Source organism: Ammospiza caudacuta, chromosome 5, assembly GCF_027887145.1.
Source record: "Ammospiza caudacuta isolate bAmmCau1 chromosome 5, bAmmCau1.pri, whole genome shotgun sequence".
NCBI classification, from domain to species: domain Eukaryota; kingdom Metazoa; phylum Chordata; class Aves; order Passeriformes; family Passerellidae; genus Ammospiza; species Ammospiza caudacuta.
Genome location: NC_080597.1, coordinates 42,540,962 through 42,563,681, shown reverse-complemented (window position 1 = coordinate 42,563,681; position 22,720 = coordinate 42,540,962). Strand labels below are relative to the sequence as shown.

Here is a 22,720-nt window from a genome sequence, read left to right as displayed (position 1 = left end):
AAAAAAACAATGCATCCTGCAATGAGAAGAAGCATCAGTCGAAAGTAGTAAGAAATTTTCTGGTGCTCATTTGTTAATACCCTTTAGTATCTTTAGTAACATTTTTTGTAAGGTCTTTGCAGGTGCAGCCCTAGCTGCAAAGCTGGGAAAGTAGAAGGACACCATAAAAAAATCGTGTGACTGTGTTCTGATGTTTCTTGATAAAGGGCTCTTGCTGCATTGGCTTATGCAGAGTTCAGCCCAGTACTAGACAAGCAACAACTTCTGTCATCCTACTCTTTTTGTCACTATTACTTGTTTTCCTGATATTTCATTGTTTCACTTGTTGACTTCCTAAGTCCTGAATTCATTCCACTGTCAAAAGCTGCTGCGATAGAATGGTCCCCCAAAGCAGCAGCGGTCTCAGTCTGCCTTAAACTGCCAAATGTTCTGGTTATGGTGCTCCCAACAGGTGCACATCATCTCATTCCATTAAGTGTCTCATCCTAATATAATTTTAAATGAAAAAGTGAAAGGAACTGATTCATGATGCATTGGGATGAGGAGCATGAGTGTTACTCACCTCTGCATTCTGGAAACTCTGTCTTTTGGTAGGTGCCATAAGAAAACAAAGACATGGGTGTCAGCATCTGACCATTGCACTTGGTGTTGTCTACTTGAGGAGCTCTGTAGTGGATTTATTTAGCTTGTGCCAAGCTATGCCAGAAAAAAAAAAGCATTCCGCATCAACCAAACCATGGCAAGTGCCCAAAACCCTTATCACAAGACAAAAAAGGAAGTGTAATGTTATTTACTGTTCTTTAGAATTTGAAGTTAAATGAACAAAAATATTCTCACATTGTTTGCTTGCAAATTTGAGTAATAAACCACTTACATTCAAACAGGTTTGGTGTGGAGTAGATTAACAAATGTTTCCCTTGGGTTCAGAACTTATCTGAAATAAGGATGTAATCTAGATGTTAAATTCTTATGCCTTACCTTTTTCTTTCCTCTCTCTAATGAAGAAAGCTTTTTATAATATATTTTGGGGTTTTTCCCCAGTGGCAAAAAAATGGATGCCTACATATCAGTCTGTGCCCATGTCACGGAGTCTGCAAGTCCAAAAATCACTCCTGCATGTATGCAGGAGATTTTGGGGTTTTTGTCTCTAGTTCTTGGCAATTGTAATCATTAAAGGTCTTCCACAATTGTTAAATATCCTCTTGTGTTTGTTTTCTGCCATTATTTGAAATAAGCAGGTTGGGTTTAATTCCAGTTTTGTTTATCTCTTTCTCTGTTTTACCACCCCAACTCCTGGACTGGAGTCCACAGCTCTGCTTTGATCCTGACTGTGAGTAAGAGGAACCACAGAACAATATCTCTTTTCATAGCAGCAGGTACAAAGTCAGTGTCTGTTCTGGGCATGACACAGAACTGATCTATTTTGTGCAATTATTTTTCTTTGCTAGTGCAAATAGTCATATAAAACTACTATTTTATGTCCTCTGGGACCTATAATGTTTCCCTTCCCATCCAGGTTTAGGGAGAAATGAAATGTAAACCCACAAAAACTGGCAGCTAGGGCTGAAAGTTGCAGAAATCTGAGCTTCACTTTTGCATTAAGGATTCTGAGGAGTGCTATGGTATCCTGATATATATGAGAGTTTAATGCAGAATTTACCTTAAGGTTAGAAGGCAGTTGTAAAAAAATCAACTCAGTTCTTCCCCAGAATCACAGCATCAGTTCTGTGTGAGGCCATATCAAGACACAACAGAGATAGATGCACACCAGTATTATTTCATTACTCTACCCAAGAGTGCCTAGAAGAGCTTTCTTCCCAATTTTTTTCAGACAGGAAAGCTGAAAAACAGAAAAATAACCCCGTGTTGGCAGATAGCTTGTTCAGGGGTACAATGCAACTTGGTGTAGTGCTCTCACTCCCAGGAGGCTTTGGCCAGAAACACATCACTGCTGCTGCTTGTTACAACATCATTCTCAAAAATGTAATCCTAATCTAATCAGGCAATGTGCGACCCCATGGGACCATTCATGTTCAGAATCCCTTGACAGCACGGAAGATTTCTTTTTTCCTGCAGAACTGAAAAGACATGGGTAACCCCCCAGCCCCTCACAATGCCCTGGGGCATCACCTGCTTCAGGCATGAGGGCAGGAGTCATACATTTTTCTATACAGAAAAAATACAGTCAAAGCATTTTTCTATACAGAAAATGTGACCAATATTTCTATCACTACAGCTCTCCATTTCTAACAACAAAATACAAACATTTTAAAAGAAAATATTTCATTGGTCAAAGCAGCAAAAATGTGTTGGTTTTAGGGGAAGTATTCTGCTGAAAGTAATATGCACTTGACCTTGATAAAGTTTTATTTGCATTTTGCCTATGTGACTTTCTTGAAACTGGGTTACTTGGTGTAATTAAAAGAAGCACTGGCTTTAATTTGAAATTTCTAATGGAAGAAATTATGAATAAAGGAATAGGCTAGCTGATTCAATTCCATTTGTTCAGTCACAGAAAGGAAAGCACCTGCTTTAAGAGTTTACATGATCATCCCGGTGTCCAGTCACTTGTCCTTTAGACAATATTTTAAAATGCAGGACTGAGCAAGGGTGATAATTGACAATGTAATTGTTGTTGCTGGTTTGTTTACCTGCTCATCACCAATGTCTGCTGAGCAAAACACTTCAAGGAATCCTTCACAAAAGAAAGTGTCTGCAAATGCATATGTATTTTAAGAGCACAGCAATATATTTTATATCAATGGTAGGAGTTGAATGATAACATTAAAAAAGGTTTATTAAGTCTTTTCCTTTTTTTAAAGGCTACTTTAGGATAACTTGCTTCAATTTAAACCATACAGCATAATCTTGGGATTTCTCCATTAATTCCCATGAAGTATATGTTTAGAATACAAGTTTTCTTCTAAATTTTAGAAGGCTTAGTTGAAGGACCTACATTTAGTGATATGTGGTTCTCATTTGGGCCATTAATAATTCTGTCTTTTTTCAGCACTGAATATGATGAATACAATATTGAAAAAATAAAATTATTTGAAATTGCTGTTAGATGTGAGAGCTGGTAGAGATAGTCAATCTCCTGTGAACTGGTCCTGAGGCCTGCCTGAAATGCAATCTGTATCTGGCCAAATTCATGTCACCAGGCTACCCAACACCCTTCAAGCAAAACTGTCAGAAAATAAGGAATTATTTGTTTCACTTGGTAATTGGTCTTTAAAAACTTGTGTTTCATTTTGAATCTGAATGTGTCTGGCTTTATATTCCTGCTATTAGTTCTTTCCTTGTGCCTGTTCCTGCTACAGCACTGATGAGCTGACCAAAGTGAGCCCTTTCCTTTTCTCTGCCCTATTTTTAAGCTGTGGGCCAAATTCCAGTTTTATCAGTGCCATGCACTGAGATTAAAAACTTCATTACTTCCTTATTTCATATCCAGGAATTACCTCTGCCCTTTTGCTGCAGTCATATACTTAGACACCTGCTAGGTTTTGACAATCTAATTTGTTACATTGACTATGAAGGTAACACATTTGTATTCCTTACAATGTTTCCACTTTTCATTTTCAGATGACAGCTTTTTATACAGTTTTTGCTGGACACCCCATTTTTGTCACTGTGTATCACACTGACAGTGCCATATCGCTTCAAGTTTGATTGGCAGTGATTTTATATTTACTTTACAGGCCATTTAGGAAACCCAAAAGGACCTGAAGGAAACATCAGTTTTCAAAGACAACTGTCTCACCAATAACTACTCTGAACTGCTCATCTAGTTCTTGATGCAATGAATTTGTCTTTCATTGCATAAAAAAATAGTTTTTTCCCATTGTTAGCATGTGGGTACTAAGTCAAGCTCCTGAAAAAATCAGTACAGCTATGGCCTTACCTTTGAACAGCCAAAGACTGTAATGCCATCTTAGGTTTCTCTGATGAGACCTAATTTTCCATTAGATTCTGTTGACTGGCACACATAACATTTGAATGCTTCATTTAATTACTAGTTTTTCTTTTGTGTCATTACTTTTCCTTGTGTCATCATCTGCTCCTCCCCGCAGCTGAAGGTGTGACTGCCATGGTGAAGATGGGTGGATCAGGGCTTTTGTGTGTACAGAAGGCTGTGCGAGCCTGTGTGCAACAGGCAATTACCATTGCCAAAGAGTAGGTCTGTGGACAGGCTGGTTGCTGTTACAGAGAAGATGATTTTGATGAATAGGTGATTAAGTAAGCTTTCCATGATTCCAAACAGGCCCATTTTGCTCACAGCAGCTCATTTCTATCCTCTGCTCACTGCTTAGCTGAAGCTCGGCTACACTGGAACTGGCAGGTTTTAGGATGTCCCTGAGGAACCCTTTTGGCACCCACGCTTCCTTTCTGTTTCCATTCCTTTGTAGAAGCTCTTGGAAAATCTGCTGGCTTATCAGCCAGTAAACGAAAACTTCCCTTTTGCTGTTACTGCTGTGGCCCACAGTGAGCATCCTGCAAGATCTTGCTTGCACTTCTCTCCCACCCTGAGCAGAGTCTGAGGAAGCCTGCAGTGCCACTGATGTCCCCATCTCCTGCTGTACCACACAGCAGCAAGTTATTCTGGTGCAAATTCCATTCTTTATATGTGCCATGAAGTGAGTACAGCCCTGTTGGTCTGTTCTTGAACCTGCCTGCTTCTGTGTTTGAAAACATTGGCATGACTGTTTAGACAAGGTTTGCCAGTGACTGGTACTATTCTAGGTAGTTTATGATTGTATGGGTCCCATTTTTACTTTTTTAATTTTAACCAGTTCTGCCTTCCTCTGGAATTTCCCCGGTCTGGCAATTTGTGTTTAAAATCTTCATTTCTGTCTTCTTTTTTTTTTAATTTTTATTTTTATGTCTTTTTTAATGTTTTCATTCTTAATACTGTTATAGCATACATCTAGTGAAGAAGCTCCTGCAGAAGGGAAGTTTTGTCTTTTGTAACTCTGACACTTTAAAACTATTACTTTTATAAGCCATTGGTTTACATTCTCTTAGAGGGTTAGGGCCTCTCCTTTGGAGCTGGAACATTGCCTTTGCTCCTGAACGTAGAAACACCAATAGCAAGGGGTCAATTAATGGTAGAGCAGCATGTTTGCTGTTCTCAGCATACATCCAGGATGCTGCTTCTCAGGAAGGGGATCTGCCTGGATTGCATGGGCATGGTATTCAGCATTGCTGTGGGTGTATGAAAACCATAATGCAAAGTGGTAAAGAATTCAGAACTGCTTATCCTGGGGGAAATGACATTTGCAGACAATGCTGCTTCAAGATGGAGAACTGAACTTTTAGAAAATAATACTCTTTCTCTTTACAAGAAAAACTAACATTGTTCCTTGCTGGCATGGTTTCTTAGGTACAAAACAGATTCTATGTTTTATTTATTTCTATAAATCAGAAAATCCTTCCCTTCCCTTCCCTTCCCTTCCCTTCCCTTCCCTTCCCTTCCCTTCCCTTCCCTTCCCTTCCCTTCCCTTCCCTTCCCTTCCCTTCCCTTCCCTTCCCTTCCCTTCCCTTCCCTTCCCTTCCCTTCCCTTCCCTTCCCTTCCCTTCCCTTCCCTTCCCTTCCCTTCCCGCTTTGCTTTTCACCTTTATTCTTTCCTCTTCTTTGTCTTCTGAATCCTTCTTTTAGACAATATTATTAAGTTTATTTTAAGTGGGTTTTTGTTGTTAATATTAGGTTGGGGTTTTTCCCCTGGTCTGATTTCTTGCCTTTTTGGACATCTTGTACTCTTATTGACATTGATGTTATACAACTGTACACAATTTGGCTAAGATTTTGTATTATGATTATTTTCCAAGGAAATCAAATAAATTCAGAACATTTTTCTGCAAGTGTATCAAATTATGCTCAGAAATATTCTCCAAAGGAAAAAAATAGAAAAAAAAGACTGACATTATCTGCAAATCAACTCCTACCTTTATAATATTCAACACATAATGGTCCCAGAAATGAGTTGTGTGTTGGAAGCTTGGGGGATGCTGTTTATGCTGTTGTAGATTTAACCAACTTAAGTATCTCCACTGACAGCTACTGCATTCACTTAAGTTCACAGTGGAATTAACACATTTAAAATTTTTGTAAGGAGATCTGATAATGCAAGCTGAAAGAAGAACATTATTTTCACTTTTAGAGATGACACCACCTGTGAAATAAAACACTTGAGTAGTCTTCACAGAAATGGTCAAAGGTCATGACAATGCATACAGTAGTACAATTTGTTTTGGTTTAATAACATGCAAAGTATTGTAGTATCTTCATTAAATATAAAATACATCTTGAAAGGCATTTCTCAGCAACACAGAAGGTCTGCTACAAGTGATTTTAGGAAGCTGTGTAAAAAGGGGAAGCAAAATAAATTGAAGATAAAAGAGCCATTCTCTTCTCAAATTCTATGAAACAAAATAAACACTTCCCAAATTAACACCATTAAAATAACTTGGTAACAGTCCCAGATAATTAAACCTACAGATTTTACAAAGTTGTATATGAGATTACAGTGAAACTTCAGGTAGCTCTGAGACAATTTCTGTTCTCAGCCAGATCAGCCTTTTAGTTTTATTTAATACTGGTGACTGAAGTTTTGAAAGTATGGGACTTCTCATACAACAAAATCAGTAATGACAGAGAGAACAGAAAGGATGGAATACTGTAGTTACCTGCAGCAGTCTACTGTCAGTGGGAAATGCATTGTTTGACTCTGCACCACGGCAGAGGTTTGCTTTCCTTACCTCTGGAGGAAATGAAACCAATCCATTCTGTGTGAATGTAATACTGTTCGGTGATGAGGCTTCTTTCTCCAGGAAATCCAGTCCTTGTTCTCCTGGATGCATTCTCTGTTCTTTCCTCTTTTCTTTCTCATACAACACAGCATTAATACTGACAGAGAAAGAGGAAATTGCACTATGAAGCCTTTTCGTAGCCATTATTTTTCTTACCACTAAATGATCACTAGAGAGAGGTTGCCTTGCAGTTGTTTGGATTGGTTTGTGAGGATTGCTTTTAACTGGGGAATGATACCCAGTTTTACAAGGCAGTTATCCAATTCTTGTGTATAAAACTGCTGGACCCCTGCTAGCAAGGAACTCGACGCGAGAACGTTTTTCTCCTGCCTTTTTCTTCACCTGCTCCCACATCCCTGTTTTAAAGTACTTTATTACGGACTTTTATTTTGCAAACATTTAGAGACTAGTGTAGCTTAGTTCACAGGAACGAGAGTCACACAAAATCCGCGCCGGTGTTTATTAGGGGCTCTCTGTATCCCGGGCAGCGCTCGGCGGGCGCGTGCGCGGCAGGAGGAACCCCGGGCAGGGGACTTGGGGACAAATCCCCACGGGCGCGGGGTCCCTGCCTGGCCCCGCCCCCTGTCCGCACAAGCCCCGCCCCCGGACCCGCCCAGCAGCCGCGGGGAGGGCGGGGCCTCCCGCCGCCGCCGCTTCCGCCCCTCCCATTGGCGGCGGGGGTTGCGCGTGACCGGGCGGTGCGTGACGTAGGAGGAAGAAGCCGCCATTAGGGGCAGCGGGGCCGCGGCCGCCGGGCACGTTCGGTTGCCGTGTCCCTCTCCAGCCTCTGTCTCCGCGGCTTCGCCGGTGCCTCCCCATCCCCGCCGGCACTTCCCCCACCCCGCGGGCCCTCGTTCCGGTGGGCGGCGGCGGCGCCGCGGTGCGGCCCGTTGATGTGAGGCGCGGCTCGGCGGCGGGGCGCGGATGGCGGCGGGGGCCGGCGCGGCGGCCGGGGGCCGCAGCTTCTCCTTCAAGGTGGTGCTGCTCGGGGAGGGCTGCGTGGGCAAAACCTCGCTGGTGCTGCGCTACTGCGAGAACAAGTTCAACGATAAGCACATCACCACCCTGCAGGTGCGGGCCGGGCCGGGGGGCTGTGCTGGTGTGGGGGTCCCGCTGTTGTTCTCCCCTCACCTTGCGCCTCTCCGCGCACTGCCGGCCGTGTCTGCTCTGCCGCTTCAGGGGCAGCCCGAGGCACTGCTCGCTCGCTCATGGTGCCTGTCCCCTGCCCGGTTTGCTGGAAGCCAGTTTTCTCTTTATTTTCACGCCTCAGATTCAAGCTTTCAGTATGTTTAGGCCTCGTTTCTACTCTGCATACTAACTGCTCCGTTTTTTCCAATTACGTATATGAATGTCTTCATTTGAATCGTGGAAAGTATGATGCAAAAGTAATGTTGTTATTGTAATCGTTGTTAGTGGACTGATGACTAAGTGTTTCATACGTGCTGCGTTTCTGTTAATCATGGTCTTCCTCGTGTTCTCAAATCCTAGCATTAGCACTATCTAAACGTTTCTGTTTAAGGGGAGCAGCTTACACAAAATGGTTTATGAGATTAGGGCTTATGATTTAATAATGGGAAAGATTCTTAAAGCTGAACTGCTTGTCACGATAGCTCCCTGAATTTTGGCTGGATTCTCAGTAGTACTGTCTGTTGTTATAAAGAGCTACAAAGTGATGTTCCACACATGAAATGTGACAGGCTGCCTGCTGGAAAATAATGGGTTTTTTCATGGCCTACTAGTTAGTGATGGATGGCATGTATGCCCTGGTACGAAATGAACTGCTTTTACTCTCTGTGGTCTCAGAAAACATGTCTTGAAGTTCTTTTTGTGAGTGGTATGTTAAGTCTTTCAAGATCTCGCCTTGCATACATGGGAGCATTGATTCAATGTATGCCACTCTTAATATTTCTTTTTTAAAAGAAACAAGCCATGTCCCTTGGTGGACCAGTAGTGGGTTTTGAACTAATTTTGAATTTCCTGAAGTACAGAAGTAATAGCAGGTGGTGTTAAAAAGAAAAGAGTTTTAAGATAGTTATGTGCCATTCCCATGCATTTAGGGGAAGCTTCTTGAATTGTGTATCTCAGAAGGAATTAATAGTGAAACTTTCCCCTAAAATGAAAGCAGCATTATAGATGCACTAGAAGCAGTACAGGAAATGTTTCATAAACAAATAACATAACTCCATTTTTTGCTGTGAAGAGGTAAAAAGAACATGATTTAGACTTTGTTATCCTGTGTTCATACTCAGGTTTTGGGTTAAGCTGTAGGTGGGTTTGCTAGGCAAGGTATTTATAGGAAGCTAGCTGAAGCTGTCATGCCACAATTGATGCTTGGTATGCCACAGAGCTACCTGGTAGCTTGTAGGAGTCAGAGGTGCAGCAGAAGTGCAGCATTGAGCAAACAGTCAGTTGAAGTGCATCAAAATGGTCATGTGTAGCTGAATTCTCATATCCCGTGTTTTAAGAGTAGGTCCAAGTAGATTATGTGGTAATGCTTATGTTTGTTGTTTGGGTTTTTTTGTTCTTTAAATCTGTAGTGGAAATCCTAAAATTGTGAGCAAAAACTGGGTTGGAATACAGACTTGGGCCTCAAATATCATAAAACACACTTTTAAATTGCTCCAAAATGCTGATAGGAAATGTCTGTAGATAGCGTGGCTGCAGACGTTTTGGTTTTGCCTGTCTGCCGAGGGGTGTGTTGAGGAGTGGACGCACGTGCTTGCAGTTCCTACTGAGCTTTTGTTTCTCCACCGTAACCAGGTTTGTGGTTGCTGCCTGTGTTGTTTAACTGACTGCTCGTTGTTTATCAAGTTGTTGGCTTTTCTGTTCTGAGCCTCCTTAGCCACATGTGCATCTTACTGATGTATATGTAAAATACAATGTCAATTGCTGTTGAATCTTACCATGCATCATGTGCACTTGTTAAATATTATCTTTATTATTTTTATTTCCCTACATCTTACTGTTCTAGAAAAAAAAAAAGGAAGTGAGTTCTTCTGCTATCAAATTAAAAGATAGTTATCTGATTAAGCAGTGAAGTAACATGTTTGCAAAGCATCCTTTGTTGATTTTTTTTTTTTTGGGAGATAAAAGTCTTAATCTGATAAGGTTGCTTTGTTTCATGGCAACAGTTCAAAGTAATGCACCAAATTCCTTTTGTTCCAATAAAGTCAAAATTAGATAAATACTTTGCTCCTGGTCCAGCAGAGGAGTGACAATGGTGAATTATATGAAGAGATCACTAACTGTTGAGACAAGAGGCTCTCCATCCACAATAACTTAAAAAAGAAAGTATTGCATAGTGTTTTCTTCCAGTATGTTTGCAACAAAAAAAGGGTGCTGAGACTGTAACCTTCCGGAAACCTCACCTAGTGATGTTATTCTACTGTGAAGTAATTCTTTTTATACCCAAATAGGTAAGCTTCTTTGGTGCTAGTAACAGAAGACTTGGACTAAAAGGGAGCAGTTTCTCCTCCCTGCCTGCTCCCCTCTCTCAGTGCCAATGGAGTGCACTGGAACCCCCTGTGATCTAGGGGGCTGCTGGGATGTGTTGCTGTAGTTGTGTTAGTATCAATCATGTACTTAAGTTGTTTATGACCTGCCTGTTGAAGTGAAGGTAGCTACTGATTCACAGAAGAAAGCATCTACTTAGAGCATTGTGGAAAAGCTGATGCAGGAAAAGTAGGGAATTTTGCACACAATTAATATAATTCATGACCTGTGGGCAGACCTGGTGGGGCAGTTAAAATTGGTTCCCATTGTTTGAAATACTGAAGTGCCCTCATCTTCATACAGTAATTATAAAGATATAAATTGATATCAAGTGAACTGTGCTGGAATTCCTCTAATAATAAACCTACTGTCAAACTATTGGGCTTTTTAATTTGGTAAATCCTTTTTATAATTTAATTGCTCAGGAAAAATACAACTTCTGAATACTGCTCTCTTAAATGTGTGGAGGATTGCAGAGTATCCAACCCAAGAGAGCTGCTGATTGCTTTGATGGACTTGGCATAACCTGGAAAAGCTGTCTTGGTTATCAGGATAGCTGGGGGGTGAGTGAAAGGCAGTGTAAGGAAGTTCAGTGCTATGTGCAGTGTTTGTATGCCTGACCTGCTTCTGTTGAACATGAAGCACTCAAGGGCAGGTGCCACACACCTGCTTTTGTTCAGTGACTTTTGGGAGACTCTCTTCCAGCTGTGTCTTCCTTGTGTTCTACTCAAGCCCCTTTATCAGCTACTGGCAGGGCCTGGTGGGCATACAAAACTGAGGTCATAGAAGAAAATTAAAAGAACGAAAGTATTTTCTACAGCCACATCAAAAGATTGGAATTTTAGCTCTTATAATTGCATTATTCTTTTCTAAGAGCCTAAGTATTTTTCAAACCAGTCATAAGACAGTAGAGTCAAAATATGAAGATTAGAAGCTTCAAAGAGTTGTTTGAAATTACTTATATTTGAATTAACCATGTTCCTTTAAGTTTTTGAAAGTCCTAGCAAAAATGAGCTGTCATAGTAATTAAAATAATATGGAGAATAGCTACTGATTGTAAATTGAGTCACAGCTCAGACTTGAGTACTTCTAGTACTCAATTCAGTAATTTTTTTGGAATTAGAGAAAATGTTGAAGCTTTTTCTATGTGTAATTACCTAATGCCCTGTAAGAAGTCAAAGGCTTTGATTTTGAAACTTGACAAACTTTAAAATCCTGGCAACTGACTTTTTCTCTAAAGTATCTCAAAATAGAAGCTGAGACTCTTGCTTATGTGTTGGGTTTTCCCAAATTTCTAAAAACTGCACATCCTGCTATTCTCTTTGTTGGTTTTGGGTTTTTTTGCTCCCTCACTAACCTCAGAATGGCTTGGGGAGGCTATATGTGAGTTGAAAGGTTAAAAGATATTAGCTGATTTGTCTTTGGTGTGTTTACCACTGTGGATGTAAAAATGTTTTATTGATAGTAAATGCACCAAACTTACCCATACCTACTAATTAATGAGCAGAGCCTGCTAACTGGATTCTTCAAGTATATGAACAAAATAAAGAAGAATGAAGAATTAAATCTGTAGTATAGTATTGATGGCTTCCCTCCAGCATGTTCACAAAGCTGTCTGCTCATTACTAAACGTGACTGCTTCAAATACAAAGTTCCAATCTTGTTATCAGACAAACCTGCTTGTTATCAGGGTATCTGATAGAGGATACTGTCTCTCCTTTTTTGATTATGGGCCTCAGACTTTAGATAGACTAAAACTTAATCATTACATATTCATCAAATTTTAATACAAGAGCAGGTATGATAGCCCAATGGTAAATGCCCTTGCCACAGTCTTCTGTGGTTATGGATGCTTTTGCAGTACAAAAAAGCATGCATGTAGGAGTATTTTAGTGCTGGGCTATATAAAAAATGAAAATCTATATCTGAGTGATAAAAGACAGTATTCCTAGCAAAAGCTGTAGTACCTGAAGGATGGGTTATACTGAAGCAAAACTTACCTATGTAGACAAACCTACTTTAGTTTTTGCTCTCTCAGATAGGAGATTTACTTGTGATATTAACTGGGTTGTTTAAAGGTACAATGATATATCTTTATGGACACTGAGTTCTCTGTGTTTTTAAATATAAATCCTCTTTCTGTGAAAGATTTTTCTGCTCAGAAATTGATTCTCAAACACTTGTGTGGAATTCACATCAACTAAGCAGGTTTGGATTGTTGGTATTATGACAAAAGCAAACATTGCTCAGATGAGCTTTTCCTTTGAGATTTGCAGTAGAATATTGAGTACTATAGTACAGCAGATCAATAAAATATTGTCAGGTAAGCTTGATTCATTGTGCCTACAATAGCTTCTCTCCCTGTGGCCCAAGTGTTGGTGAATTAAAACTTCTGGCGTTACCTCCAAGCTTCTGGCTTTTAAACTGTGGCGTAACACAACAAGTGACGACTACTGATGAGTTAATCCTCAGGGACAGCTGTTTGAAAGCCATCAACTACCTTCTCTAGAGTTTTTAATTAAAGAATGAAAAGTTTTCTGATGTTGAAGATTTGTTACTCTTCTTTTAAGCTGTTTTTTACAGGTTGCTTAGAGGGCCAAATCCATTTAATGTGCTGTCTGGAAATTTTCCAGACTTTTGACATTTCAGTGAGTCTCCTCACTGTAAGACTGAGAGGGTAGTGTAGTGTTAATGCTTTAGGTATGTAGAACACAAGGGTTGTAGTGATCAGTTCTTTGCTATCTGTTCTTGCAAAGTGTTTTTCTTCTGGTTTGTTCTCTCTCTCTTTGTTCTTTTTATCAGGCTTTGTGGAAAAGTTTGGGGGAAGGTACAACTTAAAGATGGAAAGGATTTTTTTAATCATCTCATCTTGGGTCATACAGATGCCAGGGAAGTAGCTGAAGAGCAGGAGCTGCTCTAGCAACTGAATGTTGAGTGACTTAACTGTAACATAGGCAGCACTCCAGAAAGAGGCTTTGACAGTGGTTTAGGCTGGTGTGCATTGAACCGCTGTGGTCTCCTGTGTGCATTTCTGGTTGCTTGTTTAGTTAAGCAGCAAGCTGGTTCAAGCAGCTCATCTGGCCCATGACACTTTCCACACATGTGACTCGATTCTGTGGCTGGTCAGTGCTCATACAGAGAGCTCCTCTGGAGCTACTGCAATCCAGCCTAAGATAATCTGTGATGAAGGTGTCATAAAATACCACTGAGTACTTGTTTGAACCCAAATGCAAACTGAGGTAAAACTGAAATGAAAACTCACTATAATTTAAGGCAGAAGAAAAAAGTTAGCCCTTGGTGACTGAATACCATATTACTGCTAGTCTTCAGAAGGGGGAGAGCAAGTTCCTAATGCATCAACACCTTGAGACCCTGTTCTGGTCCATTAAACTTGTGTTAAATTATGTTCCCTTTTTAGCCATCAAATTACAGACCTGGTAACAGAGGTGGTTCATGTAAGTTTGGAGGAAACTAGACCTACTCAAGTTACTGAAATTAGATTAACCTTGCAATGTGCTGTGGTCCTGTAAAATATTTCCAGAAGTTAAAGTAGTAGAATTCTAAAGCAGCTTTTGTGCTTATTCTGAGGCTTCTCAGCTCAAACAAACAAAAATACAGAACCAAAAAACAGATGAGGGTGAGTTGTAGGCTCACTTCAGCAAAAAAGGGAAAAGTTACAGACAAGGAAACTTGTGGAATACTCATGTTCCAAGATATTTAGTGTTAAAATAAAACAATTGTTTATGGTTCTAGTATCTTAGTAATAGTGAACTACTTTGCATAATTCCTACAGCTTAAAAATTCTGTTAGGCTTGTTCCTACCTGAACTTCACAGATTCTTGTGAAATGCTTTGAGTTCAGCTTAGACTTATCAGTGTTGTGAGTTCAGAGTCTTTCCACACAGCTCATTCTTCCCAAATTATTCAGAACAACTGCAAAGAGATGTAGTAAATGATTAGCCTAACTCAAATTTATTTAGAATAGACTGCTGGCAAACTACAGTGAAATTACTAACTGGCTTAATATTGACTTAGCCTTCTTGCTTAGATTTTTGATCTGGAAATTTGTCTTTTATTGATTCTGATGCTTTATTAATTATTTTCAAGTCAAATTATGTGTTTGGTGCATAAAACTTAACTCTAATCTGTCTTGCTTTCCAGGCATCTTTTCTTACGAAGAAACTAAATATTGGTGGAAAAAGAGTAAACCTTGCAATATGGGTATGTTTCTATTTTTTTTTATTTCTTAGCTAATTGGAATGTTTTTCTGAAAAAAAAAAAAGATACTTGGTTTTACTATATCACAAGTGTTAAGCACTTCTTAATAAAGTATTTGGAGTTCTTTGAAGTATTGTTTGCTTTGTCTTAAATGCTAACAAGTGTATTTTAAATGCAGGATACAGCTGGGCAAGAAAGATTCCATGCATTGGGGCCTATCTACTACAGGGACTCTAATGGCGCTATTCTAGTATATGATATAACAGATGAAGACTCTTTTCAAAAGGTACTGGGCAGCTTTTACATCTCAACTGTGAACTGATTGAAAGATAATCTGTGATATGTGTAAACAGAACTCTTCTGTTTTCAGCAATATATATAATATTTGCAAATGTAGATCATGTAATGTAAGTATACAGTTTATTAGTGTTCTTTTGAAGACTGCCTTCCCTGCTATCAGGTTATTCAAAGAACACCAAAACATTACCTCAGTTTCTTGGAGCACAGTGCAAATAATGCCAAAGTTGTGGGTTTGATCCCTGTATGGGCCATTCATTCAACAATTGCACTTCATGATCCTTTTGGATCCCCTCCAGCTCAAAATAATCTGTGATGTAGCTGTGCAAGTTACCTGTGACATAAACCTGGACTGTAGCTGTGCAAGTTACCTGTAAACATAAACATGGACTGTTGTCATGGTATGTCATACTGGTCTTTAGTGTATAAACCAAATTACTAAAAGATACTAAGTGGCATGACCTTTTACAGATCTGAGAACTTTGAAATTGCAATATGTGATAGTGGAGCCATTACTTCCTCTGTGATAAGTTATTTGTTGTCAAATCGTCATCAAAATGTGTAATTTGATGGCTAGTTGTTTTATGGCTCTATTAGTTGATCAGTTTGATCAGGTGAGTTTTTTCCACCCTGTGTTACTCTGTGCTACCACTCTATAGGATTTTTCAGCTGAAAACTGGTGACACTCTTTTAAGCAAGTTTGTCTCTGATTTTCAGCAAAACTAGTCAGACTTCTGTGTAGAGAGAAGTGAAAAAGTGTGGTTGCATGGGCAGGGCTTGGGTTAGCAGTGATGGAAATAGTGTAAGGGTACAGATCCACAACAGTTTATCTAATTTAAATAGTCTGGTGTAGAGCAAGTAAAGCACTTGTGCTAGCAGTTCAACATTTGTGGCCACCTGCAGAATGATGGTGACTTGTGGGTGCTACTTCAGCTTGTGCCTTTTCATGCTGAGTCCTACATAGTAAAACCCTGTGATACCAAGACATTTAAATGTGCAGAAAAAAGAGGGAAAGCTGATTTACAGAAGTTACTGCAGAAGTACTACTGGATCATGTAGCTTAACTTATTTTTAGATTCTTGAAGTGCTTGCCTCTCTTCACAATTATTCCCTTAAAATAGCAGTTCCTAAGTCAATGCAGTGATCATACCACTTTCAAACTTTTCATGACAACAGATTTGTTAACAGATACCTTACCATCAGCTGACTCAACATGCTTGTCCCATTTGTTTTCTCATGAAATAAACATCTGTTATAATCTAACCTGAAAAACTTACTTTAGGTGCCTCTACCTCTAAAGTACCGTTTGTGGTCTGTCAGTAAGTGCCTGTTGATAAAAGATCTCATGTCTGACCTAAAGTGGCCCATGCAGTGAACTTGCTATATTGAGTGTGGTGAGTTATATTTTTGGAGTAATTGAACCATTTTATCTAAGTAATTTGCTCTTAATTTCACCTCTGAAATAAAACCTGCTGAACAAGGGCCATATGTAGCAATCTAAATAATATTTTCTCATCTGTGTTGCTCTAAACATTTTTGCTTTAAGTTTAGAGTAGATGGTTAATGAAGGAAATGGAATGGTTCCACACTGCCTAAGATAATAGCATATTGAGTGAAAACAAACTCACCTCTGTTCTTTTTGCAGGTAAAAAACTGGGTTAAGGAATTAAGAAAAATGTTGGGAAATGAAATCTGTTTATGTATAGTAGGTAAGTCTTTTTCAACATGACTGAAGTGGAAACATCTCTTGATCAATAGCATCTTCCAAATGCTGCTTTGACAGCTTGTGCATGTGAAGGGGTGAAGGTTATGTTAGATATTTAAAATTAAACTGGAGCTAGAAGTTTCAGTATATCACATGGAGGAAAATAAGAGTTTGATTGAAAAAAATAACCTGTTTTATTATACACTATTAGAAGTGCGTGGTACCGATACCTGCAGACTGTAGTTTAACAAAAAATGTACATTTTCCTTCTTTCAAGTACTCAAACTCATGGCTTTTTTCGGTGGCATAGACTAGGTGCTTGTCTGTTTTGATAATTAAGTGCTTGCAAGTTGGAGTGAGTCTTAAAGATTGGAGATTTTAATGCAAATGGAATGCAACAGAAGTGCTGGGTTTGGATTTAAATCTGATCTAATTATTAAAACACTTCCATGAGGTTACATATGTGGACATTCTACAAAAATTACCTCTGCAGCATGTGGAAGGCACTAATAAATCACAAAAAAGTGCAAAAGGCTGAATTGGGTGGAGGCATTTAGCTGTCCTGATCTCTCTACAGAACTAGCACCTTATAGCATGTAAATGCTTGGTGAAAGGAGATTCTGAAATCATAGTGTTCTTGAAAGTGAGACCTGTGTAAGAGCTGCTCTTTACTGGGACAGCTTGAGAAAATGGAGTACCATGATTACATGTCTGCTTTCTCTTTGGGTACTTTTAGAGTACAAAGACTTAAAAGTTTAACTTGTTTCCAACAGGTAACAAAATAGACTTGGAAAAAGAGAGACACGTTTCAGTGCAAGAAGCAGAAATGTAAGTCACACCTATTACTAACAGAAACAGTCATTGCAGAATTATGCTGGAGTAATAAACTCGTGATGCTGTTATCATAGCAGCCAGCTAGGCACTGCTGGCTTATGCCTGCCAGTTGTTGAGTGTTCTGTTAGTGTCTGAGTCACAGGGTGTCCTGGCTGGCCAAACTGTAGTTTGAGAGTTGTTTGTGATTAAAGTCAACATTTACAGTTTAAATCCCTTTCTAGACATGAAGTTTTCTTAATTTCAACTAGTGTGCTGCATCAGTTGTGGCAGTTTTAAACACAACTCCTTTTTTTGTATTAAATAAGCATGTGTGGATTAACTCTGAGGTCAGAATAAAACCTCTTGTGGTCGTCTTATTCCTTCATGTAAAGTGGCTTAGAAAGATTGAGTCCTTTACTACAATGAGGCTCCATATCTTAATTTCTACAGGTATGCTGAATCTGTTGGAGCAAAACATTATCATACGTCAGCTAAACAGAACAAAGGAATTGAAGAACTGTTTCTTGACCTTTGCAAAAGTAAGTATTATTATTAGTATATTATGTAGTTTGTTGGTAAGGAGTTGATTCATAAAATGCTTCAGGCTTCAGAAATGTGTTTCAGACCATATAGAAAGTTTGAGTGTTAAGTGCTACTTGCAACTGACTTCATTTCAGTCTATTCCAAATCACTTGTGTTCTGTAACAGCTCTGGAAGCTTCATGTATGTATGCTCACAATACTGCAAATTCATGCTCTACTCCAAAAATGTCTTGGTCTTTTGTTGGAGCACTGACTGCTGTTCTACTTACCACACATAAATAGTAACCCAAATCAAACTTCATGTTCCTGGTCTCACCACTGCTTGCTTTAAATCCTCTGTTTCATACTCTTTCAAAAATTTTCTTAAATTATGTCAATTACAAATCATAAACTCAAAGCTCTAACAATGGAGATTTTATGCAGAAATCTCAACAAATGGTAAAGATCATGGTATGTGGGATGAAAATCCAGCATAAGCAAATCATCCTATTAGTTGTATTTATGAGATAAAAGAATTTAAGGAAGAGGTCTTGTGCATTTCCAAATAGGTAGTTGCTTGGGGTATTTGGGAGGGTGGAGTTTCTTGTTTGTTTGGTTGGGTTTTTTTAACAGTGTTACTGATATAGGTGTGTAAATCTAGCTTTTCAAGTCACTACTCCAGGACACCTGAGGATCACTACGGTCTCCCTTAGGTACCAGGAGCTCGTGTATGTTGGCTGCTTTAGAAAACAGATTTAATATGTTCTTGCTGTTATTCCATGTGATACCTGAGTACTTAGTTCTGCATAACAAATAGGAGAACTACTCTTGCTGAACTTTTCTCTCTGTGCATATAGTTCAGAGAGATTAAAATAGCAGAGTCTTAATGTAAAAGTACAATGGAATGTCATCTAATACACATCTTTCTTTACAGGAATGATAGAAACTGCTCAAGTGGATGAAAGAGCAAGAGGCAATGGCTCCAGTCAGTCAGGAACAGCAAGGCGAGGTGTACAGATCATTGATGATGAGCCACAAGTACAGAGCAGCGGAGGGTGCTGTTCTTCTGGATAATTATAAAACTGTGCATCACTGCCCTCTCAATATGAAGACTGCCATATTCCAAGTCACACGTTCTTTACCAATGGAGTAATAGAATTAACAGTATTTAAAAATAATCACATGTAACACTGCAGAGACCTTAAGTGCTAAACTAGTGGCGTCTGTGACCAGAGAATTGGCGTTTTCTACAGTGGTTAACAAAGCAATTACCAATGGCCTTTTTACATATTTTTCTTTAATGAGGAATAATATGCATGTAGAAAAGACCTACTTAAAGGCTTCATTTATATTCTTTTAAATCAGATCATTATTTAATAACTTATATACATTGTTGTTGGAATGGTATACGTTTTTGCAGCTCTTTGTACTTTGTGGTAGATGGAATTGTATCACTTCTAAAATGCAAATTGATTTTTTTTTAAATTAGCAGATATCTGAATTAATATTTTTGCAGGGCCTCTACAAGCCTATAACTCAACTACTTTGATATATTCTGTTCATCTGTATGCCAAGCTGATAAAATACATTGTAAATTACATATTAAATATTTTATCTGCTTTTACAGTTGCAGGTGCAGAAATATGTACATCAGTCTTGTCTGTGATCGTGAAGTGAATAAGTCAGTGAAAGATGCAAGCTTTTCATGTGCACTGTTAAATTGCTCATTCTAGTCCCCTACCTGAAAACAGCTTTGTTTTGGGTACATCCATAGCTACAGCAATTCTTTAATCCATTTCTGGCAAGCAGCAGTATTTAGAGCATCCCCTTACTGGAAGAGAATGCTTCTGTAAACTGCTGTTTAACATTGAGGTGTTTGACTTGCAGCTAAAACAGTTGGTGCATGCACATACCTTGCCTCTGCAGTTACTTTGTTCTCTCAGAAGATCCCCAGAAAGTCAAAGCAACCTTAGCCCTCATCTGTCTGGTAGCCAGTAAACCAGATGCATGGGAAACTCTTTAGCTGCTCTAATAGATTTGTTTCCAAAGACGGCATTATAAACTATTCTTGAGCATATTTTTCTTCCCTGTAGGGCTTGAGTGAACAATTAATTGACATTAACTAGAACTTCTAATTTGGAGTGATTAAATTGAAGGTGTGAAACTTGCCAGATGTAGCTGTAACTAAGGGGATTCTAGGCAGAATTGAACTTATTCCTGACTTGCTCTTTCTCTTGTAAAGTGTTTTGAAAAAGCCCATTTAAGTTTCAGGAGGAGGATTTTCTGAAAAAAAGTGTGAACTACTTTCAGAAAAAACCACAAGTGGTGGTAGCTGAAATTTCGAAATGTTTTGTGCTCTGACTTTTTTTACTTAAGTTGTCATGCTTGGAAAAACAGTAAAGGTGATGTCTATGACAAAGTAGAATATCTTTGGCCTTCCTTTTTCTGAAAGGTAGATTTAGTATTGCATATGAATGCACTGAATGGTGTGGGTATGTTCTGATAGACAAAAAAGTAGTAGTAATGAATTAGTCTGTGTAAGAAGTGTGCTGTCTTCAATCTGATTTTTATTTTCTCTGAAATACTAGAGGGCTTTGATACAGACTGATCCTCGTGCATTTTCTCCTTTCCTGCCTTAACTGTAGTGTAGATACTTTTTCTTAGACCACCATTGCTGTGTTCTTCTGATGTGTTTGTGTGCATGATGGAGAAAGGTGGTCTGTTCCTGGTAGTGAAGATCAAGTTTCTTGGCTGTGCAGAGCTTTGGTGTGAACCTAAAGTCTGTGATTATATGTGTCAACATGTAGCAACACTGTTACCTTTCACATATCTAACAACAGTGAGCTCTGACAAAGTTGAAAACCAGATCAGTTTGGTCTAACCCTGGTATCTGACAATCAGCCTTGTGATACAATATATGAAGAGTGAAATTGTCAAGTCTTGATGTTCAAAAATGGAATTGCCTCAGAATAGGAGTTTCCGTTTTTTTTATTAAAATTTAACTTTTTCCATCTCTGCAAATAAAACCCTGAGCAGCCCAACTTCAACTAGACATAGTTGAAGCAGTGTGTAGAACATATCTTTCTGCCTGCAGCTGAGGAGTTTTTTAGTGTATTGTGTGGTAGGGGCATCGCATGTGACTTCTGTCAATTACAAAACTAATGAAGGCATGTTGATACTAGTTCTTAAGTCTCTTATAGAATTAAAACTATTACTACTGAAAACTTAGGTGGGGATAAAGAAGTCTACAGTTTTATAATACTAAAAAGATTCTGGTTGCTATTAGTGAAATATTTTTAAAATTCTCAAGTTACTTTTCTTACTTAAGCTACAACATAAATATTCACTGGAAATCTTCCTGTCTAAGCTGTGGTTTGGTTGGACTTGATTTATGAAACTTAAAACCTGTGTTTGCAGGGTATCATTGTATAACTGGATGAAAGTATAGCTTTGTGAAGTGAGGGAAGCTGGTTGAAGACTAGACAGAAGTTGAAAACATGAATTGTTTGGACTAATTTACATAGGACTTCAGCTATTCATTGTTAGCAGACAAAATACAACAGTTCCAGGAGAAAGCATCTTTGTCAAAGATACCAAGAGTGTTCTTTGCACTTGATATACAGAAAAGCACAAATAGCTTGGTTTGCTATATTTGAGCAGAATCTTACTCAAGTAACCTGGTAACTAGTATGTGAGTTGTTTTTCAAGAGTCTTGAATTTTGCATTTGATCTAGATTGCCTGGTTTGTACGTCTGAAGGAGAACTGTTTTCTTGTTGCTGATTTCTGTGGCTGTAAACAAGTAAGCTATTTTTCATTCTTCTGAGAAGTGAAAGAGAAGAGGCTGCCTGTCTTTGGGAAGTACCTCTGTTGTGGGCCAGACACCCACTATAGCATGTGCAAATCAACACTGAGCACACTTCCTCAGGGTGTATCTTGACAGAGATTACTCACATACATACTAAAATAAAATGTAACTTTGTACAATACCTTTCTTAAACAACTTTAAGTGCTTGCTCACAGTCTTGATGCTGCTACTGTGAATACATGAGCTGCCTATGAAACTTTATCCCTTGCTGAAATAAAATCCAACAAGCCAAAGTCCAACAGCTTTAATGCAGCAGTATGTCTCTCTGCTGGTTGTTATTTATGGACACTGTATACTGCACTTAGACTTTACTTCAGAAGCTATAAAAGATGGGATAGACTGATTCAGCCAAGGACACACAAATTCAGATGTATCATATTTGGACATGACTGTAACTAGCTGCAAAGACTGGGAGAGATGGCTTCATCTGGCTAGCAGTGGTCTTGCACATGATTCCAGAATGGGGGTATCCAATGGCCAGATTAACTGTATGAGATGGTCTTTTGAAGCAGTCAAGTAATTGAGTGTTGCCTTGATTATATTTCATGCTTTCCTTCAGTGTTCACATATTTTGTGGACAGGTATTTTTGCATTCTACCACATAGAAAACTGCCTGCAGTTCTTAAAGAACTTAGTGATTAAATTTCTACTTTAGTTTCCAAACAAGATGAAAAAGACTTTGCAAAAAGGTATGAATTATGGAAAGTAGTTAGATCTCAAATGGAGTTCTCAAAAAATGCTGGATGCTGTCAAAATGAAAAAATGTAAAAATGCAGGTCAGGAATCTCCATAAGCTGAAAGCAGTTAAGTGATATGAATAGTAGAGTATGGGAATGAGTTGGAGCCAGCCACATCCCATTTTTCTGCTTTTAGTGGAATGAAAAGGAGAAGTAGAGAAAAAAAGCAATGTTGGAAAAACTGAGGTTGGTGGTGGTAGGCTGCTGAGTAAGATGCCAAGTTAACCTTTTCTTTGAGTTACTAGAGAGTCTCAGGAATGGCAAT

General features: G+C 38.9%; 1 protein-coding gene across 1 annotated transcript; it reads left to right on the top strand.

The window, feature by feature from the left end:
- Positions 1-7,557: 7,557 nt before the first annotated feature.
- RAB21 (RAB21, member RAS oncogene family) lies at positions 7,558-20,271 on the top strand. Its single transcript, XM_058806156.1, has 7 exons — positions 7,558-7,878; positions 14,460-14,519; positions 14,695-14,802; positions 16,459-16,522; positions 17,292-17,346; positions 17,782-17,870; positions 18,787-20,271. The coding sequence occupies exons 1-7, from the start codon at positions 7,732-7,734 to the stop codon at positions 18,924-18,926; spliced, it is 663 nt and encodes a 220-aa protein (XP_058662139.1). The 5' UTR covers positions 7,558-7,731; the 3' UTR covers positions 18,927-20,271.
- Positions 20,272-22,720: the final 2,449 nt, after the last annotated feature.